At 41.8% G+C, this 27,632-nt stretch overlaps 1 protein-coding gene, 1 long non-coding RNA gene and 9 other non-coding genes across 14 annotated transcripts; 9 read left to right on the top strand and 2 right to left on the bottom strand.

Moving 5' to 3' along the window:
- Window positions 1–3,026: 3,026 nt before the first annotated feature.
- On the bottom strand, window positions 3,027–19,981 carry Zbtb37 (zinc finger and BTB domain containing 37). Of its 4 annotated transcripts, none has more exons than XM_028864462.2 (5): window positions 19,897–19,981; window positions 19,204–19,401; window positions 16,788–17,747; window positions 14,046–14,145; window positions 3,027–3,906 (listed from the first exon to the last, which is right to left on the bottom strand). In XM_028864462.2, the coding sequence occupies exons 3-5, from the start codon at window positions 17,714–17,716 to the stop codon at window positions 3,421–3,423; spliced, it is 1,515 nt and encodes a 504-aa protein (XP_028720295.1). In that variant the 5' UTR covers window positions 17,717–17,747; window positions 19,204–19,401; window positions 19,897–19,981; the 3' UTR covers window positions 3,027–3,420. The 4 variants fall into 4 exon arrangements, with proteins under 4 accessions (XP_028720295.1, XP_028720301.1, XP_028720296.1 ...); XM_028864468.2 differs by having other exon boundaries at window positions 16,788–17,744; XM_028864463.2 differs by lacking the exon at window positions 19,204–19,401 and having other exon boundaries at window positions 19,897–19,952.
- Window positions 19,982–20,303: 322 nt separating this feature from the next.
- Window positions 20,304–27,525, bottom strand: LOC119089159. The gene is made up of 3 exons (XR_005093017.1): window positions 27,514–27,525; window positions 26,583–26,586; window positions 20,304–20,602 (listed from the first exon to the last, which is right to left on the bottom strand). It is a non-coding gene; the product is annotated as an uncharacterized LOC119089159 (long non-coding RNA).
- On the top strand, window positions 20,538–20,617 carry LOC114690037. Its single transcript, XR_003734011.1, has one exon. It is a non-coding gene; the product is annotated as a small nucleolar RNA SNORD74 (small nucleolar RNA).
- Window positions 21,022–21,083, top strand: LOC114690043. Its single transcript, XR_003734016.1, has one exon. It is a non-coding gene; the product is annotated as a small nucleolar RNA SNORD75 (small nucleolar RNA).
- LOC114690032 lies at window positions 21,229–21,310 on the top strand. The gene has a single exon (XR_003734007.1). It is a non-coding gene; the product is annotated as a small nucleolar RNA SNORD24 (small nucleolar RNA).
- On the top strand, window positions 22,333–22,395 carry LOC114690038. The gene has a single exon (XR_003734012.1). It is a non-coding gene; the product is annotated as a small nucleolar RNA SNORD44 (small nucleolar RNA).
- LOC114690041 lies at window positions 22,614–22,680 on the top strand. The gene has a single exon (XR_003734015.1). It is a non-coding gene; the product is annotated as a small nucleolar RNA SNORD78 (small nucleolar RNA).
- Window positions 23,111–23,191, top strand: LOC114690035. Its single transcript, XR_003734009.1, has one exon. It is a non-coding gene; the product is annotated as a small nucleolar RNA SNORD79 (small nucleolar RNA).
- Window positions 23,374–23,454, top strand: LOC114690039. The gene has a single exon (XR_003734013.1). It is a non-coding gene; the product is annotated as a small nucleolar RNA snR60/Z15/Z230/Z193/J17 (small nucleolar RNA).
- LOC114690036 lies at window positions 23,857–23,934 on the top strand. Its single transcript, XR_003734010.1, has one exon. It is a non-coding gene; the product is annotated as a small nucleolar RNA SNORD47 (small nucleolar RNA).
- LOC114690034 lies at window positions 24,099–24,175 on the top strand. The gene has a single exon (XR_003734008.1). It is a non-coding gene; the product is annotated as a small nucleolar RNA SNORD81 (small nucleolar RNA).
- Window positions 27,526–27,632: the final 107 nt, after the last annotated feature.

Here is a 27,632-nt window from a genome sequence, read left to right as displayed (position 1 = left end):
TCAAGATGAGATTTAGTTCTTTAGTAGAAAAAAAAAGGAATGAGGGCCAGGTGTGGTGGAACATGCCTGTAATCTTCAGTACTTATGAGGCTGAGGCAGAAGGATTCCTATGAGTTCAAGGCCCCGCTGAGCTATAGAGTGAGAACCAGGACAGCAAGGGGCTACATAGCAAAGACTGCCTCAAATACCAAAAACAAAGCAAAACCCCCCCAAACTATGGAATTGCTTGGAATTTACATAAAATAAAATTCAACTCAGTTTAGAGGTAATTATGGTTCTGAGTAAAAAGAGAAGAATTCATTAGGAAGAGCCTTTCTGAGTAAATACAGTGTTACTGCCATGTGAATGCCACAGTTTATATCAGTATCAGAATTCAGAGAGAATAAGTCTATTTAGAGTGAAAATAGATACACACATGTGGTCAACTCTCTGCTTTCTATGACAATATTGGATAGCCCCTCTGCTAAGTGCCTCTCAATCATAATAGTCCGGATACTGCAATTTCACGGCATTAGGTTATCTACTGATTTAGCTCTCACTGCTAATGCAGTTCCCCTTACAAGGTGACGTGTGCAAGTCAAGATTTGGTAGTAAGTTTCAGCATCAGCTAAAGTTCATTTAGTACACCCTTAATGAGCATACTCCTTGTACACACCGTATTCATTAACACAGATAGTACACTACTAACCCTTATGACCCTACAGTGATGCTAGCAAAGAAGTAGGACAATGTCACAGTGAATCTGGATAAGAATCCTGGATATTTAGAATGGTATCACTTCTAACTAAAGCAGATGATTATTTTTGAAAACTTTGTTTCAAAGGTAGCCTGGCTAGAAGTCTCATGACTTTCATGGCTCTGGCTAGGCCAATTAGAGGAGAGACCAGCAGAGAAGATTGTGCTGATGTGGTCCTAGGACCGGAAGCACTCTATTCACAGTATCAATACAGTAAAAACCTATTAGAAATGAGTGAAAACAGAGGGGGACCCCCCAAACATGCCTAACACCTCCACATGAATACAGCAACCTCTACCCCATTCAAGATGTTGGTGGCTGACCTTGGATGGAGTGCTGATAAGTGTTCTGAAGTTTCTCTTTATAGAAATTACTGCACTTGAACTTTATAATTTGGTAATAGTTAAAAGCTCTATTTTCTCACATATAACCTAAAAAGCTAACAATGCAAAAAACAACTTTTCAGCATACAACTTAACTTTTTGAAAGTAGGGTAGACTTAAAATATTTTTGGTTGGTTTAAAAAAAAATCCATCTAAAGCAGCATCTTCTGTACTTCCCAGCTACCTGCCTGTTCAGTAATGACCATGTCTGTCCACTGAAAGCCTCTACTATAGCTAAAATGTTTTCTGAGAACATCAACTCTGTTTTTATGCCACAGAGCACAGTGATCTCTAAGGTGGCTCTAGGAGACAGTTTTCACTCTATCATGCTGTTGCCTATGATTATCAGAGATAAGGGACTACTCTCCAGTGCTGCTTTTAAGGGCAGGCTCTTCAACTGGAGCACCAGAAGACTCCTTTAAAAGACGAATTTCTATACTTTGTCAGAAGAGAAAACCTTTCTCTAGTGATACAGTATATACAATTCTCAGATTGTTTAAAGCTACCCTTTGCATTCCAGTTTCTTACCATCAAAAATGTACTTTTCCCACCTTTCCATACCACAAGGTGCTCACAAGGAAGGAGCACAAACTTCACATTCTCATAAATGGCTCACTAGTGCAGGCAGGACCAGTCCCTCTCCCAAATCTCTTAGCATTGCCCACATCCCTGTACCAAAACAATTACTTAAACCAGTACACATTTAAATAGTCTTTAAAAATCACTTGAGAAGCTAAAGACTTCTATTTGCACTGTAGACTTCAGGCATCTTTTTGCCTGTATTAACATTCCTACTCCTCTTTCTGCATTTAAGACAGGGCATATAAAGCTCTATGTGTTTGGTAAATTCTTTCAGAGCTGGATTAAGAATCTCAGAAAAACTCAAAATCACTAAGAAAGTCCCTTGAAGTTTTACAAAATCTTAGGAATGATTATGTAACCATACCTGATAAAAATTGATCCCTTGATCATTTATTGCAACATGATTGTGCAAGATAGTTTCTTGTAAGTGAAGTGCCCTGTAGTGTACAATTAAAAAAAAAAAAAAAAAAATCAAAGCTCTCGGAGTCACCAGCAATTTGCTAATTGGTTGATGAATTATATAGATTTGCACAACCAAGACATAGATTTAAGTGAAGTTCTTCACTAGACTAAAAATATAAAGTACAAAACATGTAGAAGGAAATGAAACTGTGGTGCAATAAGAACAACAATGTTGAATCTCTCTTCAACTACAATATTGCAGAAAAAAACCTGTTTAAAAACTTCATATAAAAGTTATCAAATGTGGAGACCTGTGGATTTAAAAATACAATCCAGGCTCATTTCACTGGAAAGTGACATTTTTGATGCACAGTATTGCTGTTATATGAAACTAGGAGCCCAAGAGGATGAAATTTTGGTAGTCAGCCTAACAGGATAACTCATATAACCAGAAACATTTTTGTAACAACCATGGATGTATCCAAGTGTCTGAGCTTACAAACACCAATCAGAAAACTGCAGCTCAGCTCTGTGCTGTCTAGTATTTGCAAAGCATAAACACTTCCTTCCCTGCTTCTCCTTCTCAAGCTCCGAGATGTAGAAGTGCCCACTGGAAATGCTCGGCTGCTCACTTTACTTCTACCTGCCTAACGTGCTTCAGGTGATACTGCTTGCTAGAATACTGCTCCAAGGTAGCTGATCACATGAAACAACCAGGCAAAGTATTAGATGCCTTCTCAGGGCAAAGACAGCTTAACCTTTTAGAATAATAAGAATCACCAGCATTCTTTTTTTTTTTTTTCTTAAAATATGGAAATGCATGCTCTGGCAGGTAAGAGGCAGGAAAGACTCCCCTTTCTCACTGTTGTGACTACCTTTCCCACTTCTGATAGGCTGCTTCAGTTGGCCAAAGCTCCTGTTGCTTTTTTTTTTTTTTTTTTTTTTTTAGATCTAGGATTTCACCCACCAAGATGATATGGACCTAAGTACAGTGTTCAATCATGACTGGTAGATAAATGACCATTCACTGATCAGTTTTGTTAAAAACATTGTTTTCTTATAAAGTTAACAAACCAAGGCTGTTGATCCCTGAATTAGAAGCTGATTTGCTTGATTATTTTCCAAAGTGTGAGGTGGGAAAGAGGAGAAAAGCCTTAATGCTTTTTGCACATGGATCCTCTAATTTGGCAACACCATGGGAACATCTTCTAGTCGAGCGAGGTGGCATTTTGTGAATCTAAGTACCAGCCCCTGGTCCTGATATGGGCTGGTTACGACCCAAAGGGGAGGAGGGTCTGCCCCCTCCCCCTCAGTATTTCAATCTGGCCCAGTAGTAGACACTGAGCCCTGGGCACATTCCCCAGGGGCAACTGTTTCTTCCTGCGAAGGTGACCCTTCTTCAGCTTGCCGAGATGTGACAGTTGTTTCAGGAGAAATGCTATGAGGCCCTTCCAGGGGTATACAGCCAGGGTGGTTTTTTCGAAAGTGCTGATTCAAGATGGCCTGGAAGGGGAAACTTTTGCCACAAACATGACAGTGAAAAGGCTTGTTGCCTGTGTGCTTTCGGATGTGATATTCCAGCTGATCTTTCCGGGTATACTTTTTGCCACACATTCGGCAGACAAATGGTGTAATTCCCATATGCAGGCGCATGTGGCGGTCCAGACTTCCCTTTTGGTTGAAAGATTTGGCACAGTAGATGCAGGTGAGACGGGGGTTATACCGGAACCACCGCTCAGATACTTCCTGTTCTCGGAGATACTCCACATAGCCGCTTACTCCCATCATTGCTGACTCTTCTACCTGTGTCAGAAGAAGAAAATAAGTGAATATTACATAACATTAAGCATCTATGTTAAAAGCAACCCAATCTACCAACATCTGTTACTAGGATGTTACTCTTGTGTGTCTGTGTGATGTAAGGAACAGAATGGAGGGCCTTGTGCAAATGAGGCAAATGTTCTATCCCTTAGTTATATTCCTACCCGTGTACACTTACTTGTAATGGAGAGCCAAGAGGGAAGTTCAGGACTATCAAAAAGCAAATATATTAACATAAAAATGCAAGAAGAATTCTGAGAGTATCATTCTATCGCTGTAAAAAGAGCTACACAGGGGCTAGAGATGGCTCAGTGGTTGGGAGCACTGACTGCTCTTCCAGAGGACCAGAGTTCAATTCCCAGCACCCAAGTGGCAGCTCACAACTATCTGTAACTCTAAGATCTGACACTCTCACACAGACATACATGCAGGCAAAACACCAATGCAAATAAGATGAAAATAAATACATTTTAAGAAAAAAAATAATTAGAAAAAAAAGAGCAACACAAAGTTCTGGCTGATGAACTGGATGTTTATTAAGCCTCTGCTACACTTGAGAGATAGAAACATCAGAATTAGGAGTTCAAGAAATCTTTGGCTACATAGGGAGTTGAGGACCAGCCTGGACTAATGAGACATGTCTCAAAAAACTAAAACCAAAAGTCAAACTGAAAACTTCTTATTTAGTACTATTTTACAGCAACAGGAAAATATGAGCCCACAAAGCCATCCCTTGATTCTATCCTTGCAACTGTATTCTAGACAATCAACTACAGAGTATATACAACTTTCTGTGATGGAAAGGTTCTATAATTCGAACTACTCAATGTAGTAACCACGTGGCGATTAGCATTTGTCATATGCCTAATGTAACTGAGGAAATATTTCAATTTCAATTGATTTTAAACTAATTAAAACAAAAATTCAAATGTGGCTTGTGTCTACTATAGATGAAAATTTGGAGTATATAAAGGCAAATATAATAAAATTTCCTTTATGACACTTTATTATCATGTTAACCAGCAGTTAGCTAGCTTTATAACAAATATATGCAATTTGTAGGCAATAATGTAATATATCAGCATATCATTATCACGCTAAAAACTAAAAAAAATTCTTTACATTTTTTATTATTTTGTGTACAGGTGTTCTGCCTGCATGTATGCTTATGCATCATGTGTGCCTGTGCTCTTGGAGACCAGAAGTGGGTGCCAGGTCCCCTAGAACTGAAGTTACAAAGAGTTTTGAGTCCCCTGTGGATACTAGGTATTGAACCTGAGTCCTCTGGAAGAGCAGCCAGTGCTCTTAGCCACTGAGTTATCTTTCCAGCTCCCTAAAAACTAAAAAGTTGTAAGTGACTGCCGAGTAAATTGGATGAAGACATGGGGTCTTCCCACCCCAAAGCTGGAAGGATAAGAATATATTCTTTTAAACAAGTAACTTACAAAGTTTTGGACTGGGGTCTGGAAAAATGTCTTAGTTGTTAAGAGTGTGCATAGCTCTTGCAGAGGACCAGAGCTTGGTTCCTAGCACCCATGTCTGGTTGCTTACAATTGCCTGCAGCTCCAGATCCAGGGGGATCTGATGCTTTTGGTTTCTGCAGGCATTTGCACATAGCCTACGGAGCCTACCCCTGCCCCATAGAAACACATGTAATTTGAAAAAGTAATAAAGCTGGGTGTGGTGGTACATGTCTTTAATCCCAAAACTTGAGGGGCAGAGGCCAGTAGAGCTCTTGAGTTCCAGGCCAGCCAGGACTACATAGTCCAACTCTGCCTATAAACAAACAAACAAACAAACAAATAAATAAATAAATAAATTAAAAAATATGTTTTAGAGTGATAAACACTTTTGGCTCAAAATTCTATGCTAAATATCACTATTCAGAAATTAATAATTTTTCAGGGAGGGGCTATTGACTACTAAAGTCATTGCAGTTATTTTTTTAAAAATAAAATTATGTAGCAAACAATTACAATTTTTAACAGAAGTCAAGGTACTATGCAAAGAAAATAAATATTGGACTAACTAGAGAAAGATTCACCTAGTTAACAATTCCATATGTTTTACTTTCTAAAAACAATCTTTTGTCTCTTCCTCACGTGCTAGCCTGACAGGGCTTCTCAGTATTTCCAAAGGAGGGAGCTCCTCAGCAGATCTGGAAACCAGTATGTAAAATCAAGGGTTGAACTATATACTGTAACACTATTTATGGTGTTTTTAGACAGGGTCTCACTATGATGCCCAGGCTGGTCTTAAATTTTTGGCAATCTTCTTGCCTCAACTTCCCCAGTGAGGAGTACAAATTATGATCCACAGCATCTAGCTTTCGATTTGTTTCACACAGAATTTTAATTCATTTCCCTAAGTCATCAAAACTGAACTCACAGAAAGAATAAGGAAGTATCTTACCAATAAATCCTAAGTGACCAAGGACAAAACACAGTAATTTCCCAGAGGCTCAATTTTTCCATTCATAAAAAGGTCATTGCATGGTTGGTGGTTTGGACTGTTATTTCTGTTAGTCCTTGAATGTAGCTATCTGATTCCAGCGCTAAAAAGGGAGAAATGGATGGGCTGGTGGGGAGGAAGCCTTTCCTGAGGTTGTTCTCCAAATACCTCTAATGTATATGTACAAATAGTGATCAGTCCACACTGTCAACAATTCTTAGGGAAAAATCAATTGGGAAAGCTATGAAGGCACACATGATTTTCATTACAGAAGACAGTTGATATATAACAAGTCAAATAACCCCAAATGCTCCCTGGGATTTGGCTTCCTCTGGAGGAATTCCTTGACCCCTTCAGGTAGTGGCTTTGCATAACCAGCTGAGTTCTTATGATAATTTTCTGCAGCCCATAGCAGTATGGTGTTCCAACTTTGCAGTATTCTCATGAGACTAAAAATTGCTAATAGTACCTTGATATATTTTTAAGAATCTTGAATGGATATGATGGCTCACACTTGTAATCTTTCATTCCAGCACTGAGGTAGACACAGGAGGATTCAAGGTCAGTCAGGGCTACAAGTGAGACCTTGTCTCAAAAAACAAAATCTTATTTTAGCAACAGAGTCTCAATGTATTGCCCAAGCTAGCCTCAAATATCCTTAGCTCAGGATATCTTCCTGTTTAGTCTCCTGTGTGCCTGGTATTTTATCATCAAACTCAGGTATTTTGTAAAAATTTGAATGCATAACATCATGTAAGAGTTAAGAGTGCCCTGGGTTCAAATCTGAGTTCCATTAATTAACCTTAGTTTTCTCAATCATTTCCTTCAGAGGCTGTGTGAAAGAACTAACACACTTGAGCACTTTTGTTCAATAACTGTGATATTTAAACATTACAAACTCATGTATTTGTATGTATATATTAAGTATTATAAACTCGTATGTATGTACATGTACATATATTTTGCATCCAGTTTCCTTTCTGTCCTCAGGTAGCAAGTCAACTTAAAATATATTTTATTTATAATCATGAGGATATAATTTCCTAAAAAGAACTTCCTAACTTTGAATAAAATCACAACACACTAGTGTGATGAATAAAATCATCACACACAGAAAATGATGCATTTTAATAACCACTGAACTAGGATCACAGTAAAGTTGCAATTGAGGAGCAAATAACAAAGGAAACATTATAACTTTGGTAGTTTTTTGCTTTGAACTTTGACAAAGGAGGAGGGCTGACAAGTTGGCTCAGTGGGTGAAAACACTAGATGAAAAGTCAGACAACTAGGGCCTTTAATCCCAGCACTCAGGAGTTCAAGGCCAGCCAGTTCTACATAGTGAGTTCCAGGACAGCCAAGTCTAATTAGAGAGACTCTGTCTTAAAACAACAGCACCCTCCCCAAAAAAGTCTGACAACATGAATTCAATCCTGGGGATCCACTTGGTAGATAGAAAAAACTAATTCCTGCAAGTTGTCCTCTGACCCTCCAGCAGCTATGGCTGCTGCTGCTATCATGTGCACATAAATGTGTGCACTCACACACACAAATGTAATTTTAAAAAATAATAAAGAAATGAAGGAAGGCCATAAAAATGGTGCCTCGTGGTTTTCTGTCTCACTCAGCAATTTCCTATAATATATACATATAGGGATATTCTGCATTGCCAAATATCCATGAATTCAATCAGTACTTGCTTCAAAAATCATTTTAAGAATTAATTATTCCACCAAGCATGGTGGAACATGTCTTTTATCCCAGTATTTGGGAGGCAGAAGTAGGGGGATCTCTGAGTTCAAGACCAATCTAGTCTACAGAGTGAGTTCTAGGACAGCCAGGGCTACACAGAGAAACCCAGTCTTGGAAAACCAAACAACAAATCCATATAAATGAATGATTTCTTTTACTTTTTATTTCTCAGTTTGATACATAGTATTACTCTACAGCCTAGGCTGACTTAGAACTTTTTTTTTTTTTTTTTTGGTTTTTCGAGACAGGATTTCTCTGTGTAGCTTTGCGCCTTTCCTGGGACTCACTTACCCCAGGCTGGCCTCAAACTCACAGAGATCCGTCTGCCTCTGCCTCCCGAGTGCTGGGATTAAAGGCGTGCATCACCACCGCCCAGCCTAGAACTTCTATATAGCCCAGACCAGCTTCAAACTCGAAGTGAGCCTCCTGACTCAGTTTCCCAAGTGCTGGAATAATAGGGGTGAATTACCACCCCTGAAAATTTCTGTACTTTTTTTCTTGGTTTTTCAAGACAAGGTTTCTCTGCATAGACCAGGCTGGCCTCAAACTCAGAGATCTGAGTGTGCTACCACTGCCTGGCTAAGTATCCCATGTACTTGACATGGACTTCAAAGTTTCCCATCATTTTAATCTTTAATTGCTAACAGATACTGAAAAATTGAAAAGGAACCAAAAATCACTAACGTTATTTAAAGCTCTTCAAAGCTGGGAATTTTAGCTTTCTCCTTTAACCGATTTCACAAGCAACTAAATAACCCCGTTTAGTAGCTGTAACCTTTATAGTCTGTGATATTTGCAATGACAAAATCAACCATTAGTATTCATAGAAGTAAAAGTGACAAGACAATGTCAAAGATATAACTAAGGTTAGAAACAGTCTCTGCTCTCAAGGAGACTTCAATTTGACAAGAACCACAAAATCAAACAAACAGGAAAGGAATAATTTATATGAATTAGTAGAGAATCAGGAAAAGGTAAGAGGCTGGGGATTTTCTTCATCGTAGAGTGCTTGCCTTCCATCAAAAAAAAAAAAAAAAAAGGAATAATAATGCATGTGAAATGCTATAATAGTGGTTTAAGAAAAAAAAAGATCAAAGAACACTGGACTAATTAAGGTAAGGAGAACATGAGAGTGGGGCTTTCAGTGGACTCAGGAGGAGGAGGAATCTCAGAATCAAGACACAGAGAAAGAATCTGACAGGGTTATAGCAGCACTGAGAAGTCTACATGTCAAAACAGACAGTCAATTCTGATGAGTAAAAGCTGAGCTGGAAAGACTGTGAAAATTAGTCCAAGCATTTTTAACTTTCCAGTGGTAGAAAAAAAGTAAAGGTTCTTTAGAAGTAACTTTGGCAATCTGTTCCAGATTCACCCTTTATAGTCAGGAAATCTAGTCTATCAACCAGTTAAAAATATTTTACTGCATATATTTATTTGTATGTGTACTATGTGTATACAAGTCAGAAGACAACTTATGGAGTCTGTTTTCTCCTTCCATCATGTGGGTGCTGGGGATGGAACTCTGGTCGTCAGGACTGGCAGCAAGGGCTTTTACCAGCTGACCCATCTTGCTGGCCCCAGTTTTTGTTTTGTTTTGCTTTTTTAAGGGTTGTAGATCAAATCCAGGGCCTAATACATGTTAGGCAAAACTTTTGTTTTTTTCTTTTTTTGAAGTGCTGGGCATTGAGCCTAGGTTTCATGTTTTCAAGGCAGGCACTTCTACCACTGAACTACAGCTCCAGTACACCGCCCCCCTCCCCCAGACAGGGTTTCTCTGTGTAGCCCTGGCTGTCTTGGAATTCATTCTGTTGACCAGACTGTCTTGGAACTCACAGGGATCTGACTGCCTTTGCCTCCTGAGCTCTGAGATTAAAGACGTGAGCCACCACTGCCCGGTTATTCCACTATTTTCTTGTATTGATTGACTGACTTTGAGAAAGGGTTTCTCTGTGAGCTCTGGCTGTTGGAACTCACAGAGATCTGCTTGCCTCTGCCTCCCGAGTGCTGGGATTAAAGATGTGCACCACCGGCCGGGTGTTGTTGGCGCACGCCTTTAATCCCAGCACTCGGGAGGCAGAGCCAGGCGGATCTCTGTGAGTTCGAGGCTACCAAGTGAGTTCCAGGAAAGGCGCAAAGCTAAACAAAGAAACCCTGTCTTGAAAAAACAAAACAAAAACAAAACAAAACAAAAAAAAGATGTGCACCACCACTGCCCGATTGCTCCAGTATTTTCAATGCACCAGTTTTCTTTTTCTTTTCTCTTTTTTGCTCATAATAATAAGTTGGTCAGTAAGATATCTCAGCAGGTAAAGGTACCTGTCTGACAACCTAAGCTGATTCCCAGTGGTCCACATGATGAAAGAAAAGAGCCAACTCCTACAAGCTGTCCTCTGATAGCCACATTCTTTATGAAATGCAAATGTGCACACCCACCATACACACATAAAAGCAAATAAATGCATTAAAACCATAAATCTTTGCCCTGCTTTGGTCTTCTGTGGGCCCAGGAAAATAACTAATAAACAAACTTACCATAATACATTTTTTTTATATATTGTGTAGATATATCTTATCCTTTGAATCATTTCTAGACAGTACTTTTTTTTTTTTTTTTAAGTATTGCATTTATTAGGAAGAGATGGCTTGGTGGTTAACAGTATTTGCTGTTCTTCCAGGGGACCACAGTTCAGTTCTCAATACCTACTACATCAGACAGACTTCTGACACCACCCCACCCCAAATAAAAATTTTTTAAAAAAATCATAAAATTACATTTATTTATAGTGAGAAGGGGAAGAGGGAGAGAGGAGTGTGTGTGTGGGGGGGGGTGGAGAGGGAGGGAGGGAGAGAGAGAGAGAGAATGGAGATCAGAGAACAGCACACATCAATCAGTTTTGTCCCTTCATTCACCGTGCGGTCCCAGGTTGTCAGGCTTCGCAGTAGGTGCCATTACCTGAAGAGCCACCACACCAGCCTTAGATAATATTATTTATATTCTATTGCTTTATAGACTGTATCTTCTGCTTTAGCCAGGTAAACACCCTTATATGATTCCAATATGATCTCTATCCTAATTACAATGAAAAACTACACCTAGGCCAGGCATGGTGCTGTATTCTTGTAATCCCAGACTTTAAAGCCTGACAGAGTGGTGCATAGTAGTAGCCCCAGTTACTTGGAGAGACTAAGGCAGGCAGATTTTAACCCAAAGAGTTTAAGAACAGCCTGGGCAACAAAGTCTCCTATCTCAAAATAGGGAAGGATGGAGCTAGAGGTATGGCTCAGTAGTTAAAAGCATTTGTTGCTCTTCTAGAGGGCCTGAGTTCTGTTCCTAGCACCCACATCTTGAACTCCTGGAGTTGTCTTAGGGTTACTATTGCTGTGACAAAAAACTATGGCCAAGGCAATGTATACAATGAAGCATTTAACTGGGAGCTTGCTTACAATTTCAGAGGAGTAGTCCATGATCATCCTTGTTGGGACTGTAACAGACATGTGCTGGAATAGTAGCTGAGCGTTCACATCTGATCCGACCCTCAGGAAGGAGGCAAAGAGCCAGATGGCTTGGTGTGGGCTTTTGAAACCTCAAAGCTCACCCTCAGCAATGCACCTCCTCCAACAAGGCCACACCTCCTAATCCTTCCAGAGCTGGGAACCAAGCATTCAATGATATTAGTCTATGGGGGCCATTCTCATTCAAACCACTGCAGGCACCAAGGCCCTCTTCTGGCCTCCATAAGCATTTGTACTCATGTGTACAAAACTACAGACACAGCTAGTTAAAAATAAATCTTTTTTTTTTTTTTAAAGGAAGAGGAAGAAAAAGGGAAGGAAGATGGAAACTGCATTTAAAATCTGCTTAGAAGAAAAAATAAATCCACAGCTAGGAGACGGCTCAGTCAGTAAAGTACTTACATGCCACACAAACATTAGGGCTGAGTTCATCCTCAGAAGCCATGTAAAAGAGCTGGGTGTGGTGGCATGAATTTTTAATTCCAGCACTGGGAATGCAGAGACAAACAGGGATCCCCGGCCAGCCAGCCTAGCAGAGCCTTTGAGACTGAGGCTAGTTAGAGACCCTTTCTCAACAAAAATCACGGTAAAAGGCACAACATCTGAGGTTTGCCTCTAACCTCCATATATATATCTGTGTGCACCACCCTCTGCACGACACCAATACACAAATCGGTTTAACTCTACTTGCATTATGTGGACACTAAGTCTAGTAAATGCCTATAAGCACTTATATTCTTTTTGTGTGTTTGTATGATTAGTCTATAAAGCTGTTAAGATCTGCCCTAATCACTGCATCTATTTGCATAATTAGTTACCTTTGTATGCTATTATACAAGATTTGAGAGATGGAGAGAAAAAGCATTCTAATTACTTTTCCTCTTAGCTCTTAACATTTTCTCTACCACTCAATTAAAACTAAAAAATAGTGCAGTGTATTGGCACACATCTGTAATCCCAGCCCTAGGGAGGCAAAGTCAGGAGGATCATGTTTGAGGTTAGCCTAGGCTATGGAGATCCTGCCTCGAAACACTATCATCAACAACAACAACAACAAAAAAAAAATCCAAAAAAATTTAGTGTGTAACAATATCTTACTGCTATTAGTATACCAATATACACAACAAATATCCAGTGGTTTAGATAACAAGAAATTGTAATAGAGGTTAAAAAAATAAGCTATTCAAAAAAAAATTTTTTTTTTTTTAAAAGACAGGGTCTAACCATGTAGCCCTTGCTGGCCTGGAATTTGCTGAGTAGACCAGGTTGGCTTCTAAATGACAGAGATCTATCCATCTGCCTCTGCTCCCCAGTGCTGCCATTAAAAGTCATGTATTATACTATTCCTGGCAAGTGAGGCAATCTCAACCTACTTGTATTTCCTTTTTATGGGCTGAAGTGTTTCATTTATTGTGGTTTACAGCTTTGAAAAATCAATTTTCAATAATTAAGATCTGTAAAAAATAAACGAAAATGTCAACCAGCCACTTCACTAGCTCAGGAGAGTTGGGAAGAATACAGAAGCCATCGTTGTCATGAGTCTTTGTTTTTAAAGATGTGGTTTTACTCTACACCCATGACTGGCCTGGAACACATTAAATAGCTCAGGCTGGCCCCAAATTTGCAGCAATTCTGCCTCTATTTCCCAAGTGCTGCGATTAGAGATGTGCACCACCACACCTAGCCTTTAGAACTTTGTAGCATGATGGAAGATTCAGGATACAAATAAATAAAAAAATATATTCATATAAGGGAATAAATACACAGAAATGTACAAGCAATTTGCTTATATGCACACAAATAAATATTATATAGACTAACAACTATATACACATATATCTATTACCTACCTACCACAAATCAAGTTGTTTTTAATCCAAGTTCTAAATGACCCAAAGGTATAATGTTAAGGATTTTATCTTACTTTTAGATTTATAGGTATCTCTATAATCAGGAAAAAGTTCCACATTTAAAAAAAAAAAAAGATGACTTTTTTTTGTGTGTGTAGGAGTGCCTTGCCTACATATATATAAACATATATGAAACGTGTGTGCCTGGTGTCTGCAGAGGTCAGAAGAGGGCACTAGATCCCCTGGAACTGGAGTTACAGACGGTTGTGCACTGGGAACCAAAGTAGGGTTTTCAGCAAGAGCATTAAGTACTTTTAACTGCTGAGCCATTATTCTACTCCCCCCTGCACCCCCCAGTTATTTATTTTTTTTTCTGCGTCTCAAATTCTAATTCTAGCATGCTCACAAGCAAGATCAAGAAAAAACTAATATATATCAAATCCAGTATTTAACAGGCCACGTTGTTTGTTCTAATCTTTCTTATTCATTCTATTCTGTTTATTCAGTGACAAGTTCTTCAAGCAACACAGCAATCCTAAATCCAGAATTACATACCTGGGAGCTAAGTTGCTTAGGCTCATCCATTCTCCCAGGAGACTCACTTCTGGCTCTGTATCTTTCTGTCACGGAAACAACACTGCCGGAGGGACTAAATCTGTTGGAAAAGGAGCATACAGGGGACCAATAGACAAGCAGTGCCAAAGACCTTGAATGCTGTTTCTCCTCTATATCACAGCTGAGGAATGGGACTAAATCAAACAAATATTTTCAAAGTGACGAAGCAAACAGACCATAAGGAAAGGTGAAGCTAAAGCTACATACAAGCTTTCTACTCTAGTAAGTACTGAAAAGGGAGTAAAAACATACATGAAACCCAGTCTGTAGTTTTGTTTTGCTTTTATGAACTATGGTCTTGCTATGAAGCCTTGAGTGGCCTGGTACTCACTACACAGGCTAGGCTCTAGGCTGAACTCAGCAATCTTTCTGGTTCAACCTCCCAAGTGCTAGGATTCCAGGCATGCTCCATGCTGCCTGGAGATTTTGGTTCTCTCACATTAACTATTGGTGTTTTGGCTGTTCCATCTCTTATGGTAATCTACTCAGAGTTCATAGAGACTAAAGCTTTTTTTTTTTTTTTTTTGGCATTTAAGAAGGTAGTACTTCTGCTATAGTTCTAATCCAGGAGGACAACAGTTACCAGTACTGGGGATGAATATGTATTCTTTGCTCAAGAATATTTACATTACTAAGGTTACATGATGGGAAATACTCAAATCAAGACCACCTACGTGGCTAAAATCCTACTAAATGTCTACATGATCAGCTATAAACCAAAGAAATTAGTTAGTTGGTTTTAATTGCTCCCAGATCAATTTCACACTTATTTGTTTGTTCATGAGAGGCATGTGTGTGCCAGCGTGTGTGTCAGACGACAACTTATCAGTAACTCTTTCCTTCTACCATGTAGGTCCCAGAGCTTGAACTCAGATGGTCAGGCTTGGCTCTAAATGCCTTTACCCATTTCAATCTATTTCAAGCAGGAAAGAGAATAAGCCAGCCTGTAATCTAGGGCCTGGGAGCCTAAGGTAGGAAGAATGCATGAGTTTGTGGCTAGTTTAGACTACTTAGTAAGCTATAAACCATTTTGAACTATGAAGTGAGACCCTGTCTCAAAAAAAAAATCCAAACATGAGCCAGGCAGTGGTGGTACACTCCTTTAATTCCAATATTCGGGAGGCAGAGGCAGGCAGGTATCTGTGAATTCCAGGACAGCCTGGTCTACAGAGTGAGTTCCTGCACAGTCACCGTGTCTCAAAAACAAAACAAAACACCACCACCACCACCACCACCACCACCAAAATCCAAACTTGGTGGCTCATGGCAGTAATCCCAGCACTCAGGAGGCTGAGGCAGGAGGACTGCCCTGCGTTCTAGAACAGCCTGGGCTACAGAAACCTTTTCTCAATAAACAAATAAGTGAAAATAAAAAAAGAACATAAGATGTTACCAATCTAAACTAGTAACATTTTTCTTTCAGTTGACTAGATGAAAGATAGTGCTATTTCCATCAAAAGGAAATGTTCTAACAGATTTGACATATAAGAAAGAAAACAGTGAAGACCATAGGCCATGGCCATACTGGTGAGGACACTCTCAGGCCTCAGAGAGTAGCAGATTCAAGGGAAACATCACTAGGTGAGAAGACACTTGAAAAACATCCAAAAAGCTTTTCTCTAGAATTACTGTACTATATTTAATTTGAAAAAAGAACAATTACTGATGGTACCAGGCTATCTCTAACTTGGTAGGCAAGGGCAAAGAGAAATAATACAAAGTGCTATAAGGAAAGTAAAACTTCCCAAGGTTACCTGTAGATGTAACCAACCGTCTTATTAAATAAGAAACAATGTAAAAGAGAAAGCCGAGAGGTCAGAGCTCAGAGCTAAATCTCACCCTTCCTTCTGCTGTCCCAGCTTCTCGAAAAGAGACCTACTTCCTGTCGGTTCGTTTATTTTATAGTATGTTGTTCTGCCTTCTCATTGGTTGTAAACCCAAACACATGACTGCCTCGTCACTGTCTGAATGTACAGCCCCCTAGGTCTTAAAGGCATATGTCTCCAATGCTGGCTGTATCCCTGAACACACAGAGATCTTATGGGATTAAAGGCGTGTGCCACCACCGCCACACTCTTGCTATGGCTCTAATAGCTCTGACCCTGAACACACAGATATCTATGGGATTAAAGGCGTGTGCCACCACCGCCACAGTCTTGCTATGGCTCTAATAGCTCTGACCCTGAACACACAGATATCTATGGGATTAAAGGCGTGTGCCACCACCGCCACACTCTTGCTATGGCTCTAATAGCTCTGACCCCCAGACAACTTTATTTATTAACATACAATCAAAATAATATTTCAGTACAATTAGATTACCACCACAGTTACCTACCTGTGTGATGCTATGTGAGAAAGGGCAGTGTTACCAGACACCTGCTGACAATCAGCTCTTTGCCTAGAATCCAGAGAGGGCTCTGGCAATAATTGATCCTAGAGTGGCTGCAGATGCTATCTGATTCATGGAAGTGGCTGATTTTACCATAGTTCTCATAACATCGTGAATACTTCAGAACCTGGAGCTTCCTGCTTTGAAAAAATGCAATGTCTTTTGACATATTTCCAGTCTCCCAAAGTAAGTCGAATAGGAACATCAGGCAAGAAAAATGCTCTCTGTAACACAGAAGGCTCATTTAACGATGTTTACACAATAGCTTTAAATGGGAAAACAAAACTTACCTATCAACTTCACTGCTGGTTGGCCGGGCTACCTTGGCTCCTGAAGTCGCTAAAGTGTAACTTTCTTGTCCTATAGAGCCGTGGCCTGTGGTGTCAATTACCATGGCTGTGACCTCCTCTGCACTGCTCCCATCTTCTCCAGAAGGCTGATTCTCGGGCCCCAGCCACTCTTCCAGATTTTCAGTTTTGATGTGGACTGCTCCAAGAACCCTAACTTCATCTGCACTCTGCGGCCCCGGGTCTGCTAGTCCTGTCTCCACATACCACTGTCCTGCTCTGTTGATTCGAAGAATGGGCTCCCGGCTCTCTACATCGGAACTCTGTTCGATGATCTGAGGACTGGTAGACTCCTCAGGGGGGCTGAGCTCTCTGATATCCAGCACAGCACTGACCTGTCCTCTCCAGTTCCCCTTTGTAGCATTGTGTCGTGGGCTAAGTGAGCGGTTTAGATTTGGTGTAACCCTGTGAGACTCTGGAGGTCTCTCTGGGAGCTTTGTCCTCGTTTGACTTAATTCTGCTTCCACCTCAGCCACATTTATTTTGAAATGAATGCCCTCTAGGATCTGTGTACATTTGTCTATAATATGTTGCATCTGCAAAAAACTAGCGGCTGTTAGGTAGCTGATAATATCTGCTAGTTGCAGGCATATCCGCCCTGTGTAACAGAAAGAAAGGAGCTGTTCAAAAACAGTAGGGTTCTTGATGACAGAAATGGACACAGTACTCATTTCATTCAAGGACATGTGATCCCGGAAATAAGGAGAGCTGGCAGCCAGGACTACTTTGTGAGCCCGAAAAGCTTGTCCTTGCACATTGACCACAATATCACAGAGACGGCCTTGCATTCGTAGCTGGTTGAGATGGCTCAGAACAGAGTTGCTGAAGTCAGGGATCTCCAATTGTATGTTCCCACTTTTCTCCATGGTCATGCCTGAAAATACAGGCAGACATTCAACCCTGCTGAAAGAGCAAACCATATTCTTAGCACCAGTTTGACTCCCTTTGGGTTTTTTACTTCAAACATCCCTAACAATGCAAAGTCTCTTGGTCAGGAGTGCCAGGTACACATATGTAATTTTAACACTTGGCCACCAAGGCAGGAGAATCATGAGTCTGGGGGAAATCTCCACGTATGAAGAGGCACCTTCCTTATGGTGCTTGGCTGTAGAAAAGGACTTGCCAGCAGGTGTTCTGTTTTGGTAGGAACAAGCTCTCATTCTAATACAGCCCTCAAACTTGTGTTGACCCTCCTGATGCCACCTCCTGAGTACTAGGATTAGTGTGAACTGCTAAGCCTGGCACGACGTTTTAGATTTCACAGTAAAATGCAATGAAGACAACAACAACATAGTGACTGCTAGACTGCTTAATATTCAAGCCTCAACCATACTTTATTAATAAGCTATATAACATCAAGGTAGGAGTTCATCAAGGAGGGTACCAAATACAAGGATTTCAGACTGAATACAAATCCATTATCTTTTTCTAGAGGAAGTAAGTTTTAGAATAAAGTCAATTATATACAGGTTGATTATAATTTACATGTGGCACAGGTTATTTACGACTATAAAGTGACTAATTTTCTACGTGAATTGTCAGTATTATCACTTTTTTTCAAGACAGGGTTTCTCTGTGTGGCTGTCCTGGAACTTGCTCTGTAGAGGAGGCTAGCCTGGAACTCAAGAGAGCTACTTGCCTCTGCCTCCCAAGTGCTGGGATTAAGCCACCACATCTGGCATTTGTTTGTTTGAGACAGGGTCTATGTAGCTCTGGCTATCCCTGGAAACTCACTATGTAGATCAGGCTGGTCTCTAACTCAGAGATCTGGTTGCCTCTGCTCAGATTAAAGAATGCTGCTGGTGTTAGAGGTGTGTCACCACTACCATGCCAGGTTAGGCCAATATTTTGAAATGCTTACCAGCTGGAGCTCCCCCTTTTTGGATCCAAGACTCTGAGGTGAACTGTAGGTTAGGAAAAATTCCACAGCCCTTTCAGCATTCAATTAACATGCAGAGAACTTGGGAGTCTAGTTTTCAGAGTTAGCAAAAACTAAGTAAATCTTTCTCTACCCAACAAAACTACTAAGTAAGTCTTTCTCTACCTACAAACTCGGGGTTGGGGACTCCAAAGATGCTACTTTGATCCAGGAAGTTGATTCCCTACAGCCGACAAGAATAAAGCTTAAAATTTTACACTAAAAGACTGCAATTGCATCAAACAGTCTCAAAGTTGAGGGTAGTTCAGATGTATCACAATGTCTTTGGCTCACTGCGCATCCAATTTATCTCTAAATTTAAGAGACTACACAACACACCAGGACAAGCTCACGCTATCACCCCGCATTTACAACACACTTATTGAGTAAACAGGGGAAGTGCAAACACTGCTTTCAAGAAGCAACTTTAACCAATCTGACCTTTTTCCAAAGCGTTATTGTTTGTTTTGAAACTTTTAATCCTTTAAGAGCCTCTGTCGATGCCATCACGAATTCAGGTGTTTATTTTGGAGCCTACACCAGCGCCTTTTTGTTTGCTCTTCCCAGCAATTCCCCAGTGAGGAGGAAGCCCCTGGAGTAAAGTCTCTCTCTCTAGCGTCGGCCCTGGAGGGGCGAGAGCTGCAAAAGGGAGAATCGGGAACGCTTGGGGTTGGCCAGTCAGGTGCTGGGGCAGCTTCCGTGTGTGTCGGGGAGCATGGGAAAAGGGTGACCTGGCTAAGCGGGGAGATGGCACAGAAGCCGGGGAAAGAGAGCAGAAAAGCGCGCGACCAAAGAGCAGCCGGCGCACGGGTGAGGCGCTGGAGGGGGAAGGGGGCGGCGCCCCGGGACCCGGTACAGGGCGGCAGAGGCGGCAGCGGCGGGGGGTGTGTCTGGGTGTGTCCCCGCCGCGGGGTCCTGAGGGAGGGGCTCGCGAGGGGGCGGGCCCGCAAGCTCTGCAGCCCCGAGCCAAACGGAGGGGGGGCGGGAGGACGCCGAGTGCTTGGAGGGGAGGTGGAGCCGGGCGGCTGAACGCCCCAGGAGCTGGCTGCAGCCGAGACGCGGCCAAGGAGCGTCCGGCAAGGGCTAACGGGGCGGGGGTGCGGGGCCCGAGCCCAGTCAAGGAGCAGCACCTACCTCCGGGGGTGGAAATGGGCCGGAATGGGCCGGAACACCGTCCCGGAAGTGAAACCCCCCGCCCCCTCCTCCGGAGCGGGCGACGTGCCGGAAGGAAATCAGTCACCCTCAGACCGCCCCTCCCCCGGCGCTTTCCTTACGGGAGCCCCCTCCCCTCAGCCCTTACTCCTCAGGGAGGCGGAGGCTGGGCTGGACGCGCCCGCGGCGACTCCGCCCTCCGGGCGTTGTGGGGCGGGGCCAGCGGGAGAACTTGAGGGCGGGGAGGAGGTGGGGCTGGAGGAGGAGTCTGCGGCGCAGGGGCGGGACCTAAGTGGACGCAGCGGAGGGCCGTGCGTCGTGACGTCACGGGGAGTTTATATACTGGGCTCAGCCGCCATATCGGCCTTTCCGCGCTGTGAGCCACGTTGTGCTCGGTACGTATGGCTTTCTTTGTGTATGTGTGTTGTAGGCTCAGGCCTTACAGAATAGCATTTTTTGCAGGTGAATCCACCGCAAACTGGCAGAATTTCGAGGACAGTAATGAGCTTGTGAGGCCCACAAGGTGGAGATTATCGGAAATTGGCGTTGCGTGCACGCGCTACCTAAAATGGTTTTGTAAATTTTTTTTTTCTCGGAAAGTCTCCATAAGGGACTCGGCACCTGTGTTCTCGCTATGATGAAGGCTATGTTGGTAGGGACAACTGACCTTGTTGATGAATACCAACGACTCTGATGGCGGAGCATGCTGAGTCACCGTGAGAGGCCTTTGTGGTTATGATCATTTTTCTATCATGAGGTTAAAGACCACCGTGCTGATTTTTAGGGCTTACCATGAGGTTGATGGCATTCGCTAACAACCGCCTCAAAGTAGGACCTTGTGAGTGGCCACTAAAAAAGCCTCCAGTCGAGTCTTAGGTCTGTGGAAGAAATTTAAAGTGAAACATTGGATAGATGCATTCCACAGTGCCTCATTGAATACAATTGTCATTTGTTTTTCTGTGCGAGTAAAGCTGTTGTATTTAAAGACATCTAAATGAGCAAATTTTCTTTAGGAATGGTGCTGTGGACCTCTCAGGGGCTCTTGTTGGCATCATACAGACAGGTAAGAATCGATAAAGTCCGGAAGATATCTTAAAACACTCTTAAAGCCCATGATGGTATGAGAGTAGTGGACAGAAGGGATTTCTGAAAAACACTTTTCTGAGGCTTTAATTCGGGTGGAGGATGGCAAAAAGGCTGTGAAATTGGGGGTCTCATTCTTAACATTTTTTTTTTCTAGTTCTGGGACAAAGATGGATGAAGAGTGAGGTAAGTACAGAAATGAGCCAATGAGAGGGTAGGTTGAATGAACCGTGCCACAATGATGACATTTTATTTGCTACTCTTGACAGTGGGATGACGATAACCTTAAACCACCATAATTGTAACTGAGGCATAAAAGATAATGACTTACAGGGTCTCTGCAAACTAAACAGAATTTACATGAAGTTCTTTTACTTCCAGGACCTATGGAAAAAGCTGGAATAACCATGGGTGTGCAGGGTAAGAAACCTTTTTCATATTTATGTCACATTGAAAGGAATGATGTTATCCAAAAGGAAAAATTGGCAGATAAGCACAGAGAACTAGTTATCTCAGCTTGGTGGCGACAGCCGCGCACGCCTTTAATCCCAGCACAGAGGTGGTTGGGGGCAAAGCCAGGCGGATCTCTTTGAGTTCTAGACCAGCCTGGTCTACCAATCGAGAGCCAGGACAGGCACCAAAACTGCAGAGAAACCCTGTCTCGAAAAACAAAACTAGATATCTCTACATGGACGGTGGCAAGGCCCTATTTGCTGGGCTCTGGATCTCCATCACAGCCTCACAAAGTGCTGAGTTGGCCATGTAGAATTGATACAGATTCCCTTCTGGGTTGTAGGGATATGCAGTTAAAAGTGGTTGGGCCAGGTGGTGTTGGCGGCGGCACACTTTAATCCCAGCAATTAAGAGGCAGGCAGGCTGATCGGGGTTCAGGCCAGTCTACAAAGTGAGTTCAAGAACAGCTCTTTTTTGGTTTTTTGAGACAGGGTTTCTCTGTGTAGCTTTTGCCTTTTCCTGGAACTCACTTGGTAGTCCAGGCTGGCCTTGAACTCACAGAGATCCGCCTGCCTCTGCCTCCAGAGTGCTAGGTTTAAAGGCATGAACAGCTTTTATGCAGAGAATCACTGCCTCAAAATGGTGGTTGCATAATAGCAGGCTAAATCATGTCGCCATTTTGTGTTGTCTGTAGATCGTAATACCATCGACCTAGTTTTTAACTTAACCTGTTTGAAATTGTAGGTGCTGTGACCAGAAACTACAAGATGAAATGTGAGTAGAGTTGATGGAATTGTAGGTAACTGGGCAAACATGGCTCTGTGTGGTTGCATTTTTGCATAGTAAATACACTTGCTATGTGTCTCCTTTGTGTGAACTCAGCCTGCATGATGACAAGCCAATGCTGACTAACATGAAGGTCGTCTTATTAGCTCTATCTGATATGGGCTTGGTTAGCTTTTGGTGGGACAAATTCTGTCTTTTGGATGTACTAGAATTCTGTGTTTTTTTTTCTTAGGTGTTTGAATTGTCTGGACAACTTTTAAAGTAAGTATTGGAAAACTGAACAAGCCAATTTAAAGTGGCATGCCATGATTGTAGATTATTGATATCTGGCATGTTTTGTCATGGATGTTAGATTTGTGTTTACTAGGACAGGGTTTTTGTAATGATGTTATGCAAATGTCTGATCTGAATATGTTGTAGACAACAAATCTTAACACTGAAGAACCCTGTGACAGGCAACTAAGAATAATTAACTGAATTTTGCTTAGCATATTTATAAGAGGTGTTTTCTTTTAATTCTAGCTACTGGTTGCATGTTTTCATTTGGATGGCTTGCTTGGGTAAGAAGCCAATTACTGGGCTCTTGATTTGTGCCAATAAGGGTCATTTACAGTATGATGTAGCGGTTAGTTCTTGAACTTGCATGTGTTTCCTCATCAGCACTAATTGGCCTATTAAATTTCTTTTATTGTAGGTATGAGTATTTTGCCTACATAACAGAAGAGGGCAATCAGGTCCCACTATATAGATGGTTGTGAGCCACCATATGTTTACTGGGAATTGAGCACCAGAAGAGCAACCAGTGGTCCAAATTGACCATGTAAATGAAGGTGAGGAAGCATTTTTTTGTAGATTTCACTTAGGAACACAATACTACCGTTAATGATGTATAAAGTTAAACAGATGGGAATCTCTCTGAATAAGATTGAAGATTGGTTATTAAGCTGAAACAGTAGTTAGGAACTTTGTGTGTAAGTCTACTTTATGAAAGTCTGTTTTTAAGTGGAACTGGATTTCTGCAGGTGTGCATGGCTCCCCTTGACTGAAGGCACTGGGCAAGATTTTAAAAAAAGGTAAGTGTCTTTGCTGATGAAATGTGCATGTGAGTCCTTTTTTATTAAATGATTCCCCAATAAGCCGATACTATGATGATAACATAGTTCAGCAGACAGCCTCTGATGAACAAATCAAGTCTTTCGCTCCTATCTGATGTATCTGGCTGTAATGGTTTAAAGAATTGTCTTCCATGAATTTTGCCATATTAGTACAAGATGGAAACTAGGTTCTTGTGATTGTAAGGCCACAGGTCAATGCCAAAGCACATGAAACTTAAGTCACTAGTTAATAAAATGTCTTAGACTTTGATTGTAAGAGTGTAGTTTTCTAGGTAATGGCCACTACCATAAAATCTTAGGCCTCTTAAAATTGGAGGAGAGAATTGTTTGTGGAAAACTCATCTAGACTACTTCAGTACGCAAAGAATAGTGTAAAGTGTACTGCATGGTGTTAAGATAAATTTCTGGGCTAATGAAATTTTCTTGTTTTTAAACAGATCCTTCATTTCTGAATTTCAAGGTAAGCCACCTTGTTTTTGTACAGATTGTATATAATGTGGCCTGTAACCAGTGATGTGATGATTCTGCCAAATGATACAAAGTGATATCACCTTTAAAACCGTTCCATTTTATTTCTGAGGTTACTATAGTAACATGAAATCTATAAGTAGTCTAAACAAGATAAATGATTAGATCTTTTTATTTTGTAGGGCTCCTGTGGCAGAAGTGGGCATGCATTTTCACTATTTGAATTTCACTTCACTATTTAAAAGGTGAGGATTGAAAATGTTAACCATGAACCTATTCCAGAATATGTGATGATCTCACCACAACTTGAACTCTCTCACTGATTACTTGATGATAGTAAAAGATCTGATATTCTGTGTGTAACAATTACCATTTAAATTCAAATGTAGAAATGTGCCTAACCAGGTTACCTCTGTTGCAGGTGGCTGGCTGGATGCTCAGATCATACTTCGCGTTTTCACATGAGAATTTTTATCACCAATAAATAGAATGTGGAATTAAAGACAAAGTGTGTGTTTTGTTTTCTAATGCTTAGGACCAAGTCCATTGAGCATGTTTTGTGGGGTATTATCCAGAGAAGATTGCACAGGCATGGGTTTACACCAATAAATAGAAGGTCTTAGCTGTCCAGCCACTACACTCAGGTGTTTCCATGCTTTTAAGCACAAAAAGTCCTGGCTTAATCATAGCAAGAACAGTTAGAAGCAAAATAAGTTGGATTAAGTCTTTGGTTTCATGTTTGACAGACAGGTTATATCTGCTGAATCTCAACCTAAATGGCTTTGTCAGTTGTGCTATAAGGTCTGGGCTCTGTTAAATCTGGGGTTAAAGTGTCAGGTGTAGCAACCTCTTAGAAAAGAAAGGTCAGGAAGTGGCATGCATGCACAGCATGGTTTGAGGCTTGCCAAGTTGCCCTGGAAGATAAAATATATGGGCTGATTAATCTTGGCAGTTGTCTAAACCAGTGTCTCCACCATCCCCAGCTAACCTCATTAGGTTTCAGTAGCCCTAGTGTTTCCCATCAGCTTTCCTGCATCAGCCAAAGTGCTGAGATAAGGTCATCACACCTAGAAAGAACTCATCTATTGATGTGGTTGCTGCTCACAATTTTTTTGAGGACAGTTTTTTTTGGTTGGCCTCTGCCACTTGTGTGCTGTGATTAATTTTAGCGGCCCATAGCAATATTTGAATATGCACCTTAAATTTACAAGAACAAGTATTACAGTTAGAATCACAAAGGTTGGTTTTTTGAGCCGGGGTTTCTCTGTAGCATTGTGCCTTGCTCTGTGGACCAGGCTGGCCTTGAACTCAAAGATCTGCCTGAGTGCTGGGATTAAAGGCGTGTGCCACCACCGACCGCCCAGCTAGAATCAAAGTCACATCAAAGAGACAAGCACTGGATGGTTAGAATATTGTAATTGAATTTTTTTTTTTTTGGTTTCTCGAGACAGGGTTTCTCTGTAGCTTTGCGCCTTTCCTGGGACTCACTTGGTAGTCCAGGCTGGCCTTGAACTCACAGAGATCCGCCTGGCTCTGCCTCCCCAGTGCTGGGATTAAAGGCGTGCGCCACCACCGCCCGGCTGTAATTGAATTTTTAGTTACAACTAAAAATGGCAAGTTTGAGGCCAGCCTGGGCTTAGGGATAGTGGGCATGGGAGGAAACATGGGTTGCGAAAGGGTTCTTTGTAAAATCCAAAGTCCTTGGTCTTTAAGGTCCTAACATGAAGGTGCTGTTCAACTGGACAGTATTCACCTATACAAGAGCTAGTACAATGCAGTGATTGAGTGCTGGGGTGAGGACTTCCCTATTTGTCACCTGGTATTTTACTTGCCTAGGCTCGTTTCAAGTTTGTGTGCTGAGGGTTCCTAAATAGTTGATAAGTCAAATGCTTGGATTACAGCATTTGGATTGCATGCCCAACTCCCAAGGATTTAAATTTTTAAAGGGGTGCTTTGTGGCATATACATTAATTACCTGATTAATGGTAAAGTTAGTTGGGCCTTAGGATATAGTCAAGCAGAGCAACAATATCTTACAGCATGGATCAGTCCCTGGCACCATTAAAAGCTCAAAGCATTCCAGAGGTGGAAGTGACAGTACAAGTTTGGGCTGCTTTATCTTAAACCTTTATTTTTTAGCTAGGCGGTGATGGTGCACACCTTTAATCCCAGGGGAGGCAGAGGCAAGGGGATCTTTTGAGTTTGGGAATTCCATGACAGCCAAAGCTAAACAGAAACTGTCTCCAAAAAAAAAAAAAAAAAAAAAGGCATGGCCTCAATTGGTCAGGAATCCTGATAGGAAGGAGTGAGGACTGGGGGTTCCAGGTAAACCCTATTTTCTAGTTATGGGGAGGTGACAGGAATGAGGATGGGGTAGGGTTTGGGGAGCCAGGTGTACACCAGGATCTGCTTAGTAACCTGGGAATTGGGGCAGAGTGAGGTTGCAGTGGGTGGTTCGATTCAGAGCTGCAAATGAAACCAGAGGATTGATTTGAAAAAAAGGAGAGGTGAAGATCTGTATTTTGCCCTCTGGCCTATGGGATAGGACTGGGGGTTGGTTTTGAAGAAGCTAGGGAGAGGAAGACTTGCAGTTAGCTTCCCTGGCTGGAGTGGTCAGGGTTCCCATGGAGTCCACGCTGGAGTTGGAGACTGTCATAAAGCAATGGTTTTGGAGGAAAGAAGTCAGAAGGGGAGGATGTGTGATCCACTGGAGATGGGGCCGGGGTTGGGGAGGAAGGGAGGCTACAGCAGGTGGTCTGTTACAGAGCTAGAGGAGACTGGGAAGGAATGAAGGGAGAGAAGTTCTGCAGGTAGCGTACCCATTTCCCTGATCTGAATGGTCTGCAAGTTACCATGGGGTGCCTACAGGTGTTCATTCAAGTCAACAGAACTTGAAATCAACAGTATGCGTCAGAGTTTATTTTTAGCTGTATAAGCCACAGGTTGATGTTGGGTGTGTTCCTTGGTTTCTTAGTTATACAGGGTTAGTATTTGAACTAGGAACTCCCCAGTTGCTTTGATTGGATGGCCACGGAGCTTTAGGGAATCTGCCTGTCCCTTCAAGTGCCCCATCACACCTGGGTCATAGTGACCTGAACTACATTCCTCATGCTTAAACTCACCTTCCTGATTTAGCTATCTCCCCAGCCAGCCCATGTTTTTAGATCCTTTTTCCATTTACTTATGTGTTATGTATGCATGTGGGTAGAGGTCAGAGGACAACATACAGGAATCTGTTCTTTGCTTTCACCATATGGATTCCTTGTATCAAATCCAAGTTTTCAGATTTGAAGGCAAGTACCCTTGCCCAGTGAGCCATCTTGCTGGCCTGTGGTCTTTTTGGAAACAGGGTCTCATTGTTTTGCCTTGGCTGGCCCAGGAATCCCTGTGTAGATCAGGCTGGACTCAACTCACAAAATCTGCCTGCCCCTGCCTCCTACTGCTGGGATCAAAGGCATGTGCTACCAGGTCCAACTGGGAGTGTTTTGGGTTTGGCACCTATTTTTAAGACCTTTTCTGTATTCCCTTAATTTCTTACAGAACACAGGATCTGACCTTTCCTATAGGGAAGTGTTACATCCCAGTATGGTTGTAGCCTATTATTTTTATTTGGACCAAAAGAGAGAACTAGTTGCCAAATAGGTACTCATCTGCCTCCTTGGTCCTTCCACCTCAACATCCTGAGCACTGCTACAGCAAGCCTTTAGTTTTGTTGTATATGGCTGTGATGCCAGTGATTGAATTCCAGAGTTGTGTACATTCTATACCAGAGCTGTTGTGGTTTGAATAAGAATGGCCCCATAAGCTCATATT

The sequence above is a fragment of the Peromyscus leucopus genome, chromosome 15 (genome assembly GCF_004664715.2).
Source record: "Peromyscus leucopus breed LL Stock chromosome 15, UCI_PerLeu_2.1, whole genome shotgun sequence".
NCBI lineage: Eukaryota > Metazoa > Chordata > Mammalia > Rodentia > Cricetidae > Peromyscus > Peromyscus leucopus.
Note: the sequence above shows the minus strand (reverse complement) of the source record. Positions and strands in the feature narration are given on the sequence as shown.

Coding starts and splice junctions, on each gene's coding strand:
- Zbtb37 (XM_028864462.2), bottom strand. CDS start 17,716: ATGACCATGGAGAAAAGTGGGAACATACAATTGGAGATCCCTGACTTC. Junction 14,146..16,787: donor ACCAGCAGTGAAGTTGATAG/GTAAGTTTTGTT, acceptor CTTTTCCAACAG/ATTTAGTCCCTCCGGCAGTG. Junction 3,907..14,045: donor CTAAGCAACTTAGCTCCCAG/GTATGTAATTCT, acceptor CTTCTGACACAG/GTAGAAGAGTCAGCAATGAT.